Source organism: Pipistrellus kuhlii, unplaced genomic scaffold (genome assembly GCF_014108245.1).
Source record: "Pipistrellus kuhlii isolate mPipKuh1 unplaced genomic scaffold, mPipKuh1.p scaffold_m20_p_2, whole genome shotgun sequence".
NCBI lineage: Eukaryota > Metazoa > Chordata > Mammalia > Chiroptera > Vespertilionidae > Pipistrellus > Pipistrellus kuhlii.
Window position 1 is genome coordinate 183,908,453 of NW_023425515.1, and position 14,888 is coordinate 183,923,340.

General features: G+C 55.5%; 1 protein-coding gene and 1 non-coding gene across 15 annotated transcripts in view; both read left to right on the forward strand.

Annotated features, from left to right (window-relative positions):
* HSPG2 (heparan sulfate proteoglycan 2) overlaps window positions 1–14,888 on the forward strand; it is a 102,054-nt gene that overhangs the window by 36,656 nt on the left and 50,510 nt on the right. For 11 of the 14 annotated variants that reach the window (XM_045585047.1, XM_045585054.1, XM_045585056.1 and 8 more), the window contains exons 4-21: window positions 4,510–4,619; window positions 4,735–4,793; window positions 5,087–5,247; window positions 7,338–7,388; window positions 7,787–7,915; window positions 8,194–8,421; window positions 8,521–8,640; window positions 9,680–9,811; window positions 9,985–10,129; window positions 10,224–10,375; window positions 10,469–10,615; window positions 11,566–11,729; window positions 12,238–12,417; window positions 12,519–12,715; window positions 12,809–12,956; window positions 13,806–13,933; window positions 14,307–14,393; window positions 14,483–14,541. In XM_045585047.1, coding sequence (XP_045441003.1) covers window positions 4,510–4,619; window positions 4,735–4,793; window positions 5,087–5,247; window positions 7,338–7,388; window positions 7,787–7,915; window positions 8,194–8,421; window positions 8,521–8,640; window positions 9,680–9,811; window positions 9,985–10,129; window positions 10,224–10,375; window positions 10,469–10,615; window positions 11,566–11,729; window positions 12,238–12,417; window positions 12,519–12,715; window positions 12,809–12,956; window positions 13,806–13,933; window positions 14,307–14,393; window positions 14,483–14,541 — 2,397 coding nt within the window. The remainder of the gene's footprint in view (window positions 1–4,509; window positions 4,620–4,734; window positions 4,794–5,086; window positions 5,248–7,337; window positions 7,389–7,786; window positions 7,916–8,193; window positions 8,422–8,520; window positions 8,641–9,679; window positions 9,812–9,984; window positions 10,130–10,223; window positions 10,376–10,468; window positions 10,616–11,565; window positions 11,730–12,237; window positions 12,418–12,518; window positions 12,716–12,808; window positions 12,957–13,805; window positions 13,934–14,306; window positions 14,394–14,482; window positions 14,542–14,888) is intronic. The other 3 variants (XM_045585051.1, XM_045585060.1, XM_045585052.1) reach the window with 1 other exon arrangement.
* Window positions 3,122–3,257, forward strand: LOC118725141. Its single transcript, XR_004989882.1, has one exon. It is a non-coding gene; the product is annotated as a small nucleolar RNA SNORA58 (small nucleolar RNA).

Consider the following 14,888-nt stretch of genomic DNA (forward strand, 5'->3'; position numbering starts at 1 on the left):
CCTCATCCTTCTGTCTCACTCTGTCTGTCTTCCTCGTTGGCTTGCCTCCTCTGCCCCCATGTGCCTCTGTCTTTGCCTCCCTTCCTTCTGCCTTTGTCTCACCTCTCATTCTCCTCCCACTTTCTCCATGTCTCGGTCTGCATCTCTCTGTGTCTCTGTTGTTCCCCTCCCTCCCCACCCCCGTCTGTTGTCTTCTTTCTCAATTCATGTCTGTCTCTCCCTTTGGTCCTCCCCACCTGCCTTGCTGTGCCTGCCCCTCCTTGCCTCCCTCTCCGCTGCTCCACTCTGCAGGCCCTGGGCCCCCCCTGTCTGGCATGATGGTCTCGGAGCCTGATGAGGCGTCTCCTCTCAGTAAGTGACTTGCCAGCCTGGTAGACGCGTTCTCTCTCTCCCTCCACACCCTCTCTCCCAGCTCTCCCTTCTCACTCCTTTTCCTTCCTCATCTCTTCCTCCCCAGCTTGCACTTTGTCACACTTAAAGCCCTTCCCCAGCCGGCCCACCTTCTCCCCTGCCCTGCCCAGGATGCAGTTAGGCCCCATCTAGGCCTGGTGTCGTCCCCATGGGGTACTGGGTGGGCAGGGATGAGTGTGGTGACCTCTGGAGGGGAAGGCCCTGGAGGCAACTTGCATCCACCTGAGGACCAGCTGGTCATGGGCCCACCTATGGGACCCAGGGCTGGGTTTCAGGGGCCTGGGTTTGTGAGGGAGCTCTGGTGAGCAGGGAGTGAGCGTGGGGAGTAAGAGGGTAGATTGCATTCCACACCCCCACCTGGGTGCAAGGCAGCTCTGGGCCTCCTGTCCCTCCAGCCTCTGGCTCCGAGTGAGCTCTCCAGATGGGGTCAGGATGAGGACTAGGAGGGAGAGGGCTGGCCTGGGCAGGCACCCAGTGAGCACTCGCAGCTCTGGCAGCACCCCCCCCTTCCAGCACCCTCAGCTCTGGAGGCTGGTTCCTGAAACAGACAGGCCTCACCTGCCCCAGCCCTCGGGCTCCGGCTGCAGGGACACACCCAGGGTGAAGGAGGGAAGGGCTCGCCCTGACCTACCCTGGTTTGCAAAAACGCCGGGGTGGGGTCAGGCTGGAGGGTCCGTGCCCTTCCCAGGCCCTCGGAGAAAGGGGCTTTGTGGAGCGGTCACATTCCTGGGCAGAGGCCTGGCCTCCTCACCCTCTCCGTGCCGTGGGGCTGAGGCCAGGGGCCAGGGTTGGGGGGACTCTCAATGGACCTCTGTGCCCGCTCACAAGGGGCCTCTGTGGCCAAGCTCGTGGCTTCCATACTCCGGCCCCCAGAGCCCCACCCGCCTGGCCCCCAGCAGTTCGGTCCGGCATGTCCCTGTGGCTCAGAGCAGGCGATGCTGCCCTCACAAGCACCCTCTCTTGGTGTAGAAGTTTAAGTTTACTCTTGTACCGGCCGCCTCCGCCCGGGCTTGCTCAGCCTGAGCCTCAGAGGGACAGGGTCCTGGTTCTGGAGGCGTGTACACTAAGGTGACCAGACGTCCTGCTTTTGGCGGGACAGCCCTGATTTTTAACAATTTGTCCCACATCCCGCGGCGTTTTAAAAAAGTCCAAAAGAGCCGAAACCGGTTTGGCTCAGTGGATAGAGCGTCGGCCTGCAGACTGAAAGGTCCCAGGTTCGATTCCGGTCAAGGGCACGTACCTTGGTTGCGGGTACATCTCCAGTGGGGGAGGGGGGGGTGCAAGAGGCAGCTGATCGATGTATCTCTCTCATCGACGTTTCTAACTCTCTATCCCTCTCAATTCCTCTCTGTGTAAAAATCAATAAAATATATATATTTTTAAAAAGTCCAAAAGATTTAAAAGATTCTTTCCAAAAATCGGGACTTTTTAAAAATGTGCGGGACGAGGGACAAATTGTTAAAAATCAGGACGTCTGGTCACCTTAATATGGGCCTGACAGAGTGAAGAGGGAGGAGGACAGGCCTGGAGTTAGGCCCAGCAGATGCCCCTTCCTCTGCCACCTACTGGCTGGTTTTCTGTCACCTCTCTGAGCCCACTTCTGCCTCAGGGGCTTTGCAGCTGCTGTTCCCTCAGCCTGGAAAGCTGTTCTCTCAGCCAACTCCTGTGGCTCACTACCTTCTTTCAAGCGTGCCCCGTGAGCAAAGGCACCTACCTCCACATAATCCATACTCATTTGTTTCATTTCCTTTCTCCTCCCGCTGCACAGTGAACTCTGTGGGGACAGGACTTGCCATTTGCGGAGTTCACTGCTCCATGCCCTGCGCCTAGAACACCGCCTGGCATACAGAAGGCCCTCACTATAGATTTGTTAAAGCAATGCATGCCCCCTTCAGATGGGAAGAAATGAAACCAAATTCATTCCTCCCGTTCATTGTAAAGACCAGAGGGAGCCCTAACCGGCTTGGCTCAGTGGATAGAGCCTCGGCCTGCGGACTGAAGGCTCCCAGGTTTGATTCCGGTCAAGGGCATGTACCTTGGTTGTGGACACATCCCCAGTAGGGGGTGTGCAAGAGGCAGCTGATTGATGTTTCTCTCTCATCAATGTTTCTAACTCTATCCCTCTCCCTTCCTCTCTGTAAAAAATCAATAAAAAATTAAAAAAAAAAAAAAAACACAAAAAAAACCAGAGGGAATAATTACAGCCAACTTCATGTAGCTCCTACTATGTGCCGGCCTCTGTTACAAGCACCTAACATTTGTTAACTTACTCTTCACAACTCTTACTCTGGGGTGGGCACTACGATTACTCTCATTTTATAGACGAGGGAATGGAGGCTCAAGGTCACAGGGCTGTAAGGGCAGTTTTGCTCCAGAAGCCGAGCTTTTAATCACTAAGCTACCCTGCTTCTCATATAGGAATTGGTCACAATATTTTGTACCTACTGTGTGCCAAGCTCTGTGCTAAGCACTTTGCACATATTGAAAACTCATTTGTAACTCATGTCAACTCAGTATTTTTCCCCCCCAACCCAGTATTTATAATTTACACCAAGCATATCAAACTCTCGATCCGTAGGTTGCATGCCTCATTTATTTGGCCTGTGTTAGCCTTTGAGTTTGACATGCTTGATTTACACCTGAATTCATGATATTGAGAATTAATGCATTAAGCAATCTTGTCCTTAATAGGTGCTCAAGAAATGACGGGGGCCATACCCGTAGACCTTGCTTGACTGTGCTCATGGCCAGGCAGGGGGGACAGTGTATGCAAGGGTAATTTGGAGTTTGTGCCAATTCTAGCCAGCCTATTCAGTGGCTGGATAAGTTGCATTACTTCAACATTTTCTTGCCTCTCAACAGAGAGAAGAACAGTGGCATTAACTCTGGGGGGGAAAAAAAAGAAGAAGAAATGACTGGTGTATGTGTTTATGTACTTATGTATGAGTCATTTGCAACGTATATTAACTTACATTTATAACTGCTATATGAATTCGTTAACATTATGAGATGTAATGTGTACAAAATGTATAGTAGTTACTAAGAAACGCTAAGTCTATGTATCTGTTCACACCAATCTGATATGAATTGATTCAGCCATCACTTATTAGGCACCTCCCATGTGCTCGATGCGCACACTGGGGACACAGGAATGCATGAGATCTGCAGTCTCCCCACCCCCCTGATATCAATTTCATAGTCCAGCAGTAGAGAGGGAGATGTGACAACAGCTTCTCATTTTCTAGCCCTTTTTTCGTGCCAGGCATGGCATCTGAGCACACAGAGAGACGGTGCATGCAAGCACATCATTTATTCCCTCCAGCTGCCCAGTGTGTTAATGTCATCAGTGTCCCCAGTTGACTGAGGAAGCTCAGAGAGGTGAGATCTGAGATGTGGCTCACCTCAGAACCCATGATGTTTATGAAGATGCTCTAGGATCCACAGGTACTCAGGCAGGACTGTGCCAGGTGGGATAGGAGGTGCTCTGGAGGAGAAGCAGAGAGCCTGAGGGAGCCTCAAGGAGGGGTCTCTAACCAGCCAGGGTCGGAGGAGGTGACGGCTGAGCTGAGCTCAGCCCTGAGGGGTGAGACGGAATTGGCCAGGGAAGAGTGGGGAAACATGTTGGTCACTTGCATGTCAAACTCAAAGGCGAACACAGACCAAATTAATGAGGCGTGCGGCCTGCGGGTCGAGAGTTTGATATGCTTGGTGTAAATTATAAATACTGAGTTGGGGGGGAAAAATACTGGGTACTAGGCCAGCCTCCTCTGGAAGCCACTTTTCCTGTTCAGCTTTCCTCTGCGCTGCCAGGGGCTCCTCTTCTGCACCATCACTGGGTTTCTGGGTCAGACCACTTTCCCTATTAGTTGAAGCCCCTCACTCAAAGGTGGACCTTGGCTTTGACCCCCCGGGCAGACCAGCCAGGGTCACTGTAGTATGTGCTAATAGGGGCCGGCGCTGGGCAGAGCCGGGCAGAGCTGTAGGCTCACAGGTGTCTGCCTCAGCGAGAGGCCTCGGGGAACATCTCCCTTTTCCCACCTTCGGCCTGACTGCCTGAGGCCATCATGCAGTGACACCCCTCTCCTCCCCTCCCTGCAGTTTACTTCCGAGCCCTGGTGAATTTCACCCGCTCCATCCACTACAGCCCTCAGCTGGAGGACGCCAGCTCCCAGGCTTTCCGAGAAGTATCCGAGGCTGTGGTAGACGCGGTGAGGCGAAGGGGCTGTTGGGAGCTCCCCAGGGGTCGGTGGGCAGGACTGAGGGTGGAGTGAAGGCATCTGGAGGCTGACGGCGCTGTGTCCTCTTCTCCCCCCGCTCCCCCAGCTGGAATCAGAGTACTTGAAGATTCCTGGAGACCAGATTGTCAGTGTGGTGTTCATCAAGTGAGAGGGGTCCCCTGGGGGCTGGTTTGGGGGCTGGTGGGTAACCCAGAAGGAGCTGACAAAGAGGGGGAGAAGCCTGGGTACTAGGAGGGGAAACAGAAGAGGTCTAATCAGGTGAGTCTCTATTGGTGAAAATTCAGGAATTGATGGGGGCACAATTGGGACCTTACCATGCCCTGCCTGGGCCTCAGGGTGTCAGGAGATGAGGTCTGACTCTCCGATGGGACCAAGGGAGGAGCCGAGACCACAGGCCTCTTCCTCACGCTGCTCCCCTGCCCCATGCCCGTCCCTAGGGAGCTGGATGGCTGGGTCTTTGTGGAGTTGGACGTGGGCTCCGAGGGGAACGCAGACGGCGCTCAGATCCAGGAGGTGCTGCGCTCGGTCATCTCCAGGGGCTCCATTGCCTCCTACGCCACCTCTCCCCAGGGGTTCCAGTTCCGACACCTGGGCACAGGTGAGCCCATCTTGGAGCCTGGGGCCACCTCCTCCAGTTTGGGAGACTCAGGGGGATCCCTTTTGAGTATCCCCACACGGGCTATCTTAGCTTGGGCTTGCACACCCCTGGGGACAGGGAGCTCACCCCCTGATGAGTCTGCCCCACCCATCTTTATGCAGTCTTGTCTTGAGTTGAGCATACATGGTTTCCTCTAACTTGTACCTATTAAACCCAATTTCTGCTCTCCATCCACCTCTCAATACATTGACAATAGGTAATCTTTTCTTCATACAGCACTTTCAGATCCAAAACTTTTGTTTAATAATAACCAACAATTACTAACTGAGCACTGAATACATGCTAGACACTCTGTAAAGCCCTATATCCAGCCTCCCATTCAATCGTCAGAATAATTCCTGTGAAATAGATATTATACCCCCTGCTTTAGAGATGAGGGTTTTGAGGCCTAGGAAGGAAAAAAAAGACTTGTCCAGATCCACATACACAGACAATGGAGAAAGAAAGAACTTAAGCCGAGACCGGTTTGGCTCAGTGGATAGAGCGTCGGCCTGGGGACTGAAGGGTCCCAGGTTCGATTCCGGTCAGGGGCATGTACCTTGGTTGCGGGCACATCCCCAGTAGGGGGTGTGCAAGAGGCGGCTGGTCGATATTTCTCTTTCATCGATGTTTCTAACTCTCTGTCCCTCTCAATTCCTCTCTGTATAAAATCAATAAAATATATTAAAAAAAAAAAAAAAAAGAAAGAACTTAAGTCAAACCCTGTTTCTATTGCCAGTCTTGCCAGAATCTATGATAAGATGAGGTGAGAAACTGAGGCTCAGAGAGAATAGGAAACTGGCCCGAAGCCACACGGCTGTTAGAAGCAAAGTCTGGGCCTTTGTACTCTCCGTGGACTCAGGGTTTGTTTTGTTTTTGTTTTTGTTTTTTTTTAATCAATCTTTATTGTTCATATTATTACAAAGGTTCCTTATTTCTTCCCCCCTCCACCAGGTTCCCACCCCACCCTCCGCCCCCTCCCCATCCCCCATTGTACTCATCCATAGGTGCACAGTTTATGTTCAGTCTCTTCCTCCCTCCCTTTCCCCGATAGTAAATCCCTTTTCAGATAGTAAATCAGTTACTTAGCATTTTCTCATATCAATAATACCACCACATGCCCAATGATACACTTCACACAAAAGACATTTCCAAATAGGTTAACCAGCCTCATCCAGGCCCCACCCATGGCACTCACAGATCAACACCCCAGCGCTATACTAACTCAACACATCCAGATCTAAGCCTTCATCACTTGATTCAGCAGACCCTCAAGTTCCCACAAAAGTTTCCAGCCATGTCTGAGAGGCAGCCGTGGGGCAGGGGCAGGCGAGGAGCGAGCTGTTCTGGGCCTGGCTGCTCCGGGCCTGGCCTCTGTTGCTCTGGTTCGTTCCACAACCAGCTGCTCCGGGTCTGGTGACTGCCACTCCCGACCTAGTTGCTCTGGACTTGGCTGCTGCTGCTCCGGGCCCTGCCGCTCCAGGCCTGGCCGCTCCCAGCCTGGCAGCTGCTGCTCCGGGCCTGGCCACTCCCAGCCTGGCAGCTGCTGCTTCGGGCCTGGCCACTCCCAACCCGGCTGCTCCGGGGCTCAGGGTTTTTTTTACGGTACCCTGTCTCCTATTTTGAGTCCCTGAGTCTTTTCTTCTCGAGGCTACACAATTCCAGCTCATTGATCCTAGGCTAAGGGTCTCAGCTGTCTCTATTTCAGTCCCTGCTCCTGGGAATCTCCAACATAGCACCCTCTCTGACTCCGTGGAACTCAGGACTGAACAAACTCCCTGTCATGGTGTAGCCCAATCAGGAAAATGTAGTGCAGCCATCGCCTTCTCCTTCTGCACGTAAACCGTTAATTAATGTCCCCAAAGGTCAGGTTTGTTCTTCTGGCATCCCTCAGCCCAGGTCTGAAGATTGCAGGGGGTCCAGTCCTCTTCATTTTTCAATGAGTCTTCAGGGCTAGGGATGGTGGATGGGCCTGGCCCAGCCCTGCAGCTCCCAGGTCTCAGGTCCCAGGTCCCAGGGGGGATGGCTGCTGATCACCCCTTCCTTTCCAGCACAGACACCCCCGCCCCAATTGGCCCCTGGGGCGGCCTCAGTGACACCAGGTGAGAGTAAGCCGGACCCAGGCCCAGCAGAGTAACTGAAGTTAATAGGTGGAGGGGAAGGAAGGATGAGGGCAAGATGGCTGGGCACAGCCCAAAAGCCACCCCTTCTCCTCTTTCCTCTTTATCCTCTCTGGGCCAGGTTGTGGCCTGCATGTGTGTCATGTGGTGGTTGCATGTGTGTGGCATGTTAACTGTGTGGGAGGCCTGTGTCATACAATGTGTCTCATGGGTGCTGAGGATGTGCCCACCATCTGCTCCTTGCCCTTGCTGAGTCTGCCTGACACCACATGGCCTGACACGGGGCACCAAAGCCCACCCCCAGCCTCGCGGTGCCTGAGCTGTCCTTGACGCCTCCCACCAGCCATCCACCTGCCCCTCTGACTCCCCCAATCCCTCAGTGCCCCAGATCTCCAGAGTGTGCACCGAGACTGAGTTTGCCTGCCACAGCCACAATGAGTGTGTGGCCCTGGAGTATCGCTGTGACCGGAGGCCTGACTGCAGGGACATGTCTGATGAGCTCAATTGTGGTGAGGGGCTGCCTGGGGGCATGGTGGCCTGCAGATGCCAGGGAAGGGGCAGACTATGCCTGGGCCGGCAAGTCAGTCAGGGTTGTAAGGGTTGGGTGCAGGCAGAGGGGTCTGAGGGAGGTGGGCAGGGACATGGAAGGGTGATAGCAGGGTCAGGGCAGGCCTGGGGTGTGTGGGGGGCAAGGGGTGAGGAGTCACACACACATACACACACACACACACACACACACACACACACACACACACACCCGCCAACGCCAAGTGGTCTGTGTCCGCAGAAGAGCCAGTTCCAGAGCTCCGCCCCACGCCACCCCATCCGGTGGAGGCTGCACCTATCACACCATGGGCAAACATCTCAGCGTTAGTTCCAGAAACCCTGACTCCCCATCTTGTCAGGCCCTGTGGGCCCCATGAGACCTCATGTCGCAGTGGGCACTGCATCCCCAAAGACTATGTCTGTGACGGGCAAGAGGACTGCAAGGATGGCAGTGATGAGCTGGACTGTGGTGAGGACTGGGCTGGGAGGGAGGGAGGGAGGGAGAGGTTCAGGGTGGGGGACCTGGCCAGGGGCGGGCCTCTGGCTGAACCCTGCCCGGTTCACTCAGGCCCCACGCAGCCCTGCGAGCCCAACGAGTTCCCCTGTGGAAGCGGGCACTGTGTCCTCAAGCTGTGGCGCTGCGATGGCGACTCTGACTGTGAGGACCACACCGATGAGGCCGACTGCCGTAAGTGCCCCGGGGTTTGCCTGGCGTCCCCGCCCCGCCCTGGCCTGGTTCACCCCAGTTCTGTCCCTTCTTGGGTAGGTTTGTTTACTCTCCCCGGCTGCGTGCTGACGGCCCTGGGGACAAACTTTAAGGTTCATCTCTCTCTCTGACCCCAGCATTGAAAGCCCTTGGCTCTGAGCTGGTCTTTGTAGCAAGCAGTCTGGGCAGATTGCCCATGGTTAATGTCTCTCTCTTTCTTTTCTTTATTTTGTTACCATTAATCTTGTCTGTGTTATTTATGCTTGTGTGCGGGTCGGATGAGGGGCCAAGAGGGCTCTGTGTATACACCAGGGTTCCTTGCTCATGGGTTCCTTGAAGCATGTGAGAGTCAAAGGCCCATTCCCTGTATGGGCCTTGAGGGTTTTCACCTAGAGCTGGTTCTGAGTTATTTGTTCCTTCATCAGCCCAGCTCTTAATCTATCTGTCCATTCAACTGTCTATTGTCCATCTGTCCAACATCCTTCTTTCCTCCCATCTGTCTGCCCATCCTTTCATCCAACTATCTATCCACCATTGTCTAGCTGCAAAGTTCTTCATCTCTATATCCACCTATCTATTCAACATCCTATTTATCTCAGCATCCATTCTATTATCCACCCATTCACTGTCCATCTATCCACCCATCTGTCCATCTATCCATTTGTTCAACATCCTTCCTCCCATCCACCTCTCCACTTAGCCGTCCATTCAGTGACATCTTTCCCGCTGAATCCACCTATCTGTTATTTAGGAGCAGGGAAAGAGTTAAAGGAGTGAGGGGATGGGGTGAGGGAGTAGGGTAATGTGATGAGCTATTGGATGGCTGCCTTGGTGATGGTGACATTGTGGGCAGTATTGTGGCAAGTGTCTGGGCCTGGGTGGGGCATCTGTGTGTCACGTGAGCGAGATGAGAGAGTGACCCTGGAAATACCTGGGGAAGGTGGACAGGGTGGGGCCGTGGGCACAGGTCAGAAATGGGGGTGGCCCACCCTCTGCCCACACCACCTGCTCTGTCCCCCAGCTGCCAAGCACCCCGAGGACGTGTGTGCGCCCACCCAGTTCCGCTGTGTCTCCACAAACGAGTGCATTGCAGCCAGCTACCACTGTGACAAGGAGAGCGACTGTACCGACCGCAGCGATGAGATTGGCTGCAGTGAGCAGGGAGCTGGGGGGCGAGAGGGGGCCCTGGGCTGGTTTCCACTGGCCCCTCTCTACCGTCTCAGCCTCAGCCCTCCTGCCTGGCTCCTCTGATCCACCCCCACCCCCCACCTCCCGCTTCTTGTCCCTTTGCTCCTCACACCCCTCACATCTACTTCTGTCTTCCAGTGCCTCCCCAGGTGGTGACCCCTCCCCAGGAATTGATCCAGGCTTCCCGGGGCCAGACAGTGACCTTCACTTGTGTGGCCATCGGTGTCCCCACCCCGATCATCAACTGGCGACTCAACTGGGGCCACATCCCATCTCATCCTAGGTGTGGCCCTGGGCCTGGGTTGGGGGCTGGGGATGTAAAGGTGGCTGGGCCAATGGCCCAGGCCTGACCCTGCCTCTGTCTTGGGACTCATCAGGGTGACAGTGACCAGTGAGGGAGGCCGAGGCACGCTGATCATTCGAGACGTGAAGGAGGCAGATCAGGGCGCCTACACCTGTGAGGCCATGAATGCCCAAGGCATGGTGTTCGGCATTCCTGACGGCGTCCTGGAGCTCATTCCTCAGCGAGGTACCACCATCGGGCTGGAGGGCACGGGCACGGGGGTGAGCCGGGGCTGCCTGCCTGGGGCCTGCTGCAGCCCACTCTTATGCCACCCAACAGGGCCCTGCGCTGATGGGCACTTCTACCTGGAGCACAGCGCCTCCTGCCTGCCCTGCTTCTGCTTTGGGGTTACCAACGTGTGCCAGAGCAGCCGCCGCTTCCGAGACCAGATCCGGCTGCGCTTTGACCAGCCCGATGACTTCAAAGGTGCGTCGGTGGGCAGGTGGATGGGCACCCTCGGGGGTGGAAGGCAGGTACCAGGCTCCAGCGGGCTTAGAGGGAGGGTAGACATGGAGGGACAGCAGCACTGGGAAGGGATACAGGTTGTTGAAGAAATGCCGAGTCCTGTTGAGAAAAAGGGGAGAACAAGCACCTTTAGGAAAAGCCAAATGCACCCTTGACATTTGCCTGCTTCAGGTTGTAAAGAAGATGGGCTCTGGCATCCGATTCCTGGTTCAGATCCTGGCTCTGGCCCTTACTGCCTGTGTACCCTTGGCCAAGCCTATCTTTTGTCTCAGTTTTCTCATCTGCAAAATGGGGAGAAAATAGTACCTTCCACCGTAGTTGTAATGACTTAGTGGATTAATACATGTCAGCCTCTCAGAATGCTCTTGGTCCACGGGAAGTACCCACTAAGTATTCCCTACGATCTCCCTCATCCTGACAGGTTGAGAGGTGTCATTGCCTCCCCCAGATCCCACTATTACCCCATTTTACATATCAGAAAACTGAGGCCTTTGCCCAGACTCATACCTGGAGGGTGGCAGAACCAGGTCTTGGGTACCTATTCTTCAGCCCCCTGTAGCTCTTTACTGCCCCCCTGAGGGCTGTTCCAAACCTTACAGTTCTTGGACCTACTGGCAAGCAAAAGGGTCTGAGAAGTCCTGTTACAAAGAATCCCTTTGACCTTTCTTTGACCCCGTGGTTCCCAAATAGTCCCCAACCAACCATCATTCTACAGCCGTGGCTCTCCCCAGAGCACACTTTGGGAAAGGCTGTGCCAAAGCTTCAGGAAGAGAAAGAAACCACCTTTCTTTTTTTCCTTTGGGAAAGAGACTGAAGTTCTCTCTAAATCAGATTTCTTTCCCATCCTTTAAGATGGGATCTCGGGCAGTCACATGCTATGGCTCTCAACCCCTCCCTCTTGCCGCCCACAGGCGTGAAGGTGCTGATGCCCTCGCAGCCCAGCATGCCACCCCTCTCCTCCACTCAGCTGCAGATCGACACTGCTCTGCAGGAGTTCCAGCTGGTGGACCTGTCCCGGCGCTTCCTGGTTCACGACTCTTTCTGGGCTCTGCCCGAGCAGTTCCTGGGCAACAAGGTGAGGGGCCCGGCTGCCCCCTGGATCAGAAGGGGGCGAAGCTCCTCCTCACAGGCCCAGAACCTGCCTGGGCCGGCTTCCCTCCTTCTGACGCTAGTGGGCAGCAGGGAAGACTCGGCTGTGGGGCAAGGTGCCATGCCCCAGCACTGCCCCCGTGGGCAGCAGCTCTTCATCCTGCCCGCCCCTCTCAAGTTGGGAGGAATGCCAGCCGACTCGGCCTTCAGAAAACCTTCCTGGGCCACCTCCACACCAGGACTGGAAAGGAGGGCCCCTCCTCGGGTCTCCCTGGGCATCCTCTGCATAGAATTATCATATTCCTCGCCACATTGGGTTGCACACCCCACAGGCAGAGCCCAGGTCCCGCCCATCTCTGCTCCCTGTGCCCAGCTCCATGCCAGGCACACGGTGACCACCAGGTTGCAGAGCGAGGGGGAGGGATGGCTGAGCACACGACGAGCAACAAGCATATCCATGGCTGCCCTGCCCTGATTTGCTCTGTCTTGGCCAGGTGGACTCCTACGGGGGCTCGCTGCGCTACAAGATACGCTACGAGCTGGCACGAGGCACGCTGGAGCCTGTGCAGCGGCCGGATGTGGTCCTTGTGGGTGCCGGATACCGCCTACTCTCTCGAGGCCACACGCCCACCCAGCCTGGCACTCTGAACCAGCGCCAAGTCCAGCTCTCTGAGGTGGGCGGTGCCTGAGCCCTCAGGGCCGGGGGTAAGGGGGTACAGGCTGGGCAGACGCTGACGGGTGACCCCTCCGCCCCCACACCTCTGTCTGCACCCAGGAGCACTGGGTCCATGAGTCTGGCCAGCCGGTACAGCGGGCGGAGATGATGCAGGTGCTGCAGAGCCTGGAGGCTGTGCTCATCCAGACGGTGTACAACGACAAGATGGCCAGCGTGGGGCTGAGCGACATCGCGATGGATACCACCGTCACCTACGCCACCAGCCACGGCCGGGCCCACAGCGTGGAGGAGTGCAGGTGCCTGACCCAGCCAGGACCCTGGCAAGGATAGGAGAGAAACAGCAGGACCTCACAGTTCCTGCAGCCACTGGGTTGGTCCTTTGCCCACAGGTGCCCCGTCGGCTATTCCGGCTTATCCTGCGAGAGCTGCGATGCCCACTTTACCCGGGTGCCTGGAGGGCCCTACCTGGGCACCTGCTCCGGCTGCAACTGCAATGGCCACGCCACCTACTGCGACCCTGTGTATGGTCACTGTCTGGTGAGTGGTACCAGCTGGCCCTTGGACACTGGGAAGGGGGCAGGGGACAGAGACAGGGCTCATGGCCACCAGACAAGCTACTGTGACCTCTGGATGCATTACCAGAGATACAATGTTCAGATGAAGGAAGTGAAAGTCCTGCTTTCTCCCACCCTTGTCAAATGCTGGAGCCCGGCTAATGTTCGCTCAGTGGTTGAGCATCGACCTGTGAACCAGAAGGTCGCTGGTTTGATTCCCAGTCAGGGCACATGTCTGGGTTGCAGGCTCAATCCCTAGTAGGGGATATGCAGGAGGTAGCTGATCAGTGATTCTCTCTCATCATGGATGTTTCTATCTTTCTCTCCCTTTCCCTTCCTCTCTGGATTCAATAAAAGTATATATTTTTTAAAAAATCAGTGCTAGAGAGTACCATACAAAGCAAAGGAGCCTGTAAATCCTGTTATTCCGGAGGAATAGTGGAGAGAGCTGGGAGTATGGAGCTGACAGAAGAGAAGGCTCAAGCAGGGAAATCTTTTATCTCCAAACCTCTGAAGAGCTGTGAAGGGTAGAAGGAACGGACTCCAGAGGGCAGACCTGGCCAGTGGGTGCAGATTAGAAGAGGGAGGCAGGCTTAGGCCAGCAAGAAGCAGGAGTCTGGCTGCCATGTGAGGCGATGAGCTCCTCATCAGGATGCAGCTGGATACTTCCCTGTCTGCAAAGCTGTGGAGTCATTTCAAGCATGATGGGGGGGCGGGGCCAGGCAGCCTCAGAGGCCCACCCTCATGTAGCCCCTCTGGGTGAGGGTGGCCCCACACTGGGGGCAGAGGGCTGCTCTACAGAGTCTGAGCCACTCCCTTCCCTCCCTCCCAGAATTGCCAGCACAACACCGAGGGGCCACAGTGCAACAAGTGCAAGGCCGGCTTCTTTGGGGACGCCACCAAGGGCACGGCTACGGCCTGCCGGCCCTGCCCTTGCCCGTACATTGATGCTTCCCGCAGGTAGGACCCAGCTCGGGATGGGGCGGATATGTCTGGGTGAATGGGCGGTGTAACAAGCTGGGGCATACTCTAGGCCAGTGGTCGGCAAACGAGCCGCATGCAGCTCTTTGGCCCCTTGAGTGTGGCTCTTCCACAAAATACCACGTGTGGTCGAGCACATACAGTGCGATTGAAACTTCGAGGCCCATGCGCAGAAGTCGGTTTTCTGCTCTCAAAAGAAATTTCAGTCGTCGTACTGTTGATATTTGGCTCTGTTGACGAAGAGGTGTGACTGTCTGTGTGAGCAGGGGCCATTTCCTCATGTGGGACGGTAAGGCCTGGCCTGGCCCACCTCTGTAGCCTGTCCCGTGGCCTCTCCACTTGATCCCCATAGGTTCTCAGATACCTGCTTCCTGGACACAGATGGCCAGGCCACGTGTGACGCATGCGCCCCAGGCTACACAGGGCGCCGCTGTGAGAGGTGACAGAGGCCTGTGGGGGCTAGGGAAAGCGGGTTGGGTGGGGGGTGGGGGCATGGCAGTGCCACTCATGACCCACTCTCCCCCTTAGCTGTGCCCCTGGATATAAGGGCAACCCCATCCAGCCAGGCGGGAAGTGCAAGCCCACCGGTGAGTATCAGAGCCACCTTCCCCTGGCCCTCCCCTGGCTGCCCACCAGGCTCCATCCTGGAGCCCAGCATAAACCCCAGGATCCTTGAGGAATTGTCCCAGTCTGTCCCCCATCTGCCCAGATTATTATGATCTCTGAACGCATTATAATCTGCTCACTCATTTTATATATATATATATATATGTGTGTGTGTGTGTGTGTGTGTGTGTGTGTGTATATATATATATATATATATATATATATATTAGAGACCCAGTGCATGCATGAATTCGTGCATGGGTGGGGTCTGGCCAGCCTGGCCAGGGAGAGGGAGGAGGGGACATGGACGGTTGGCCTACCTGCCTGC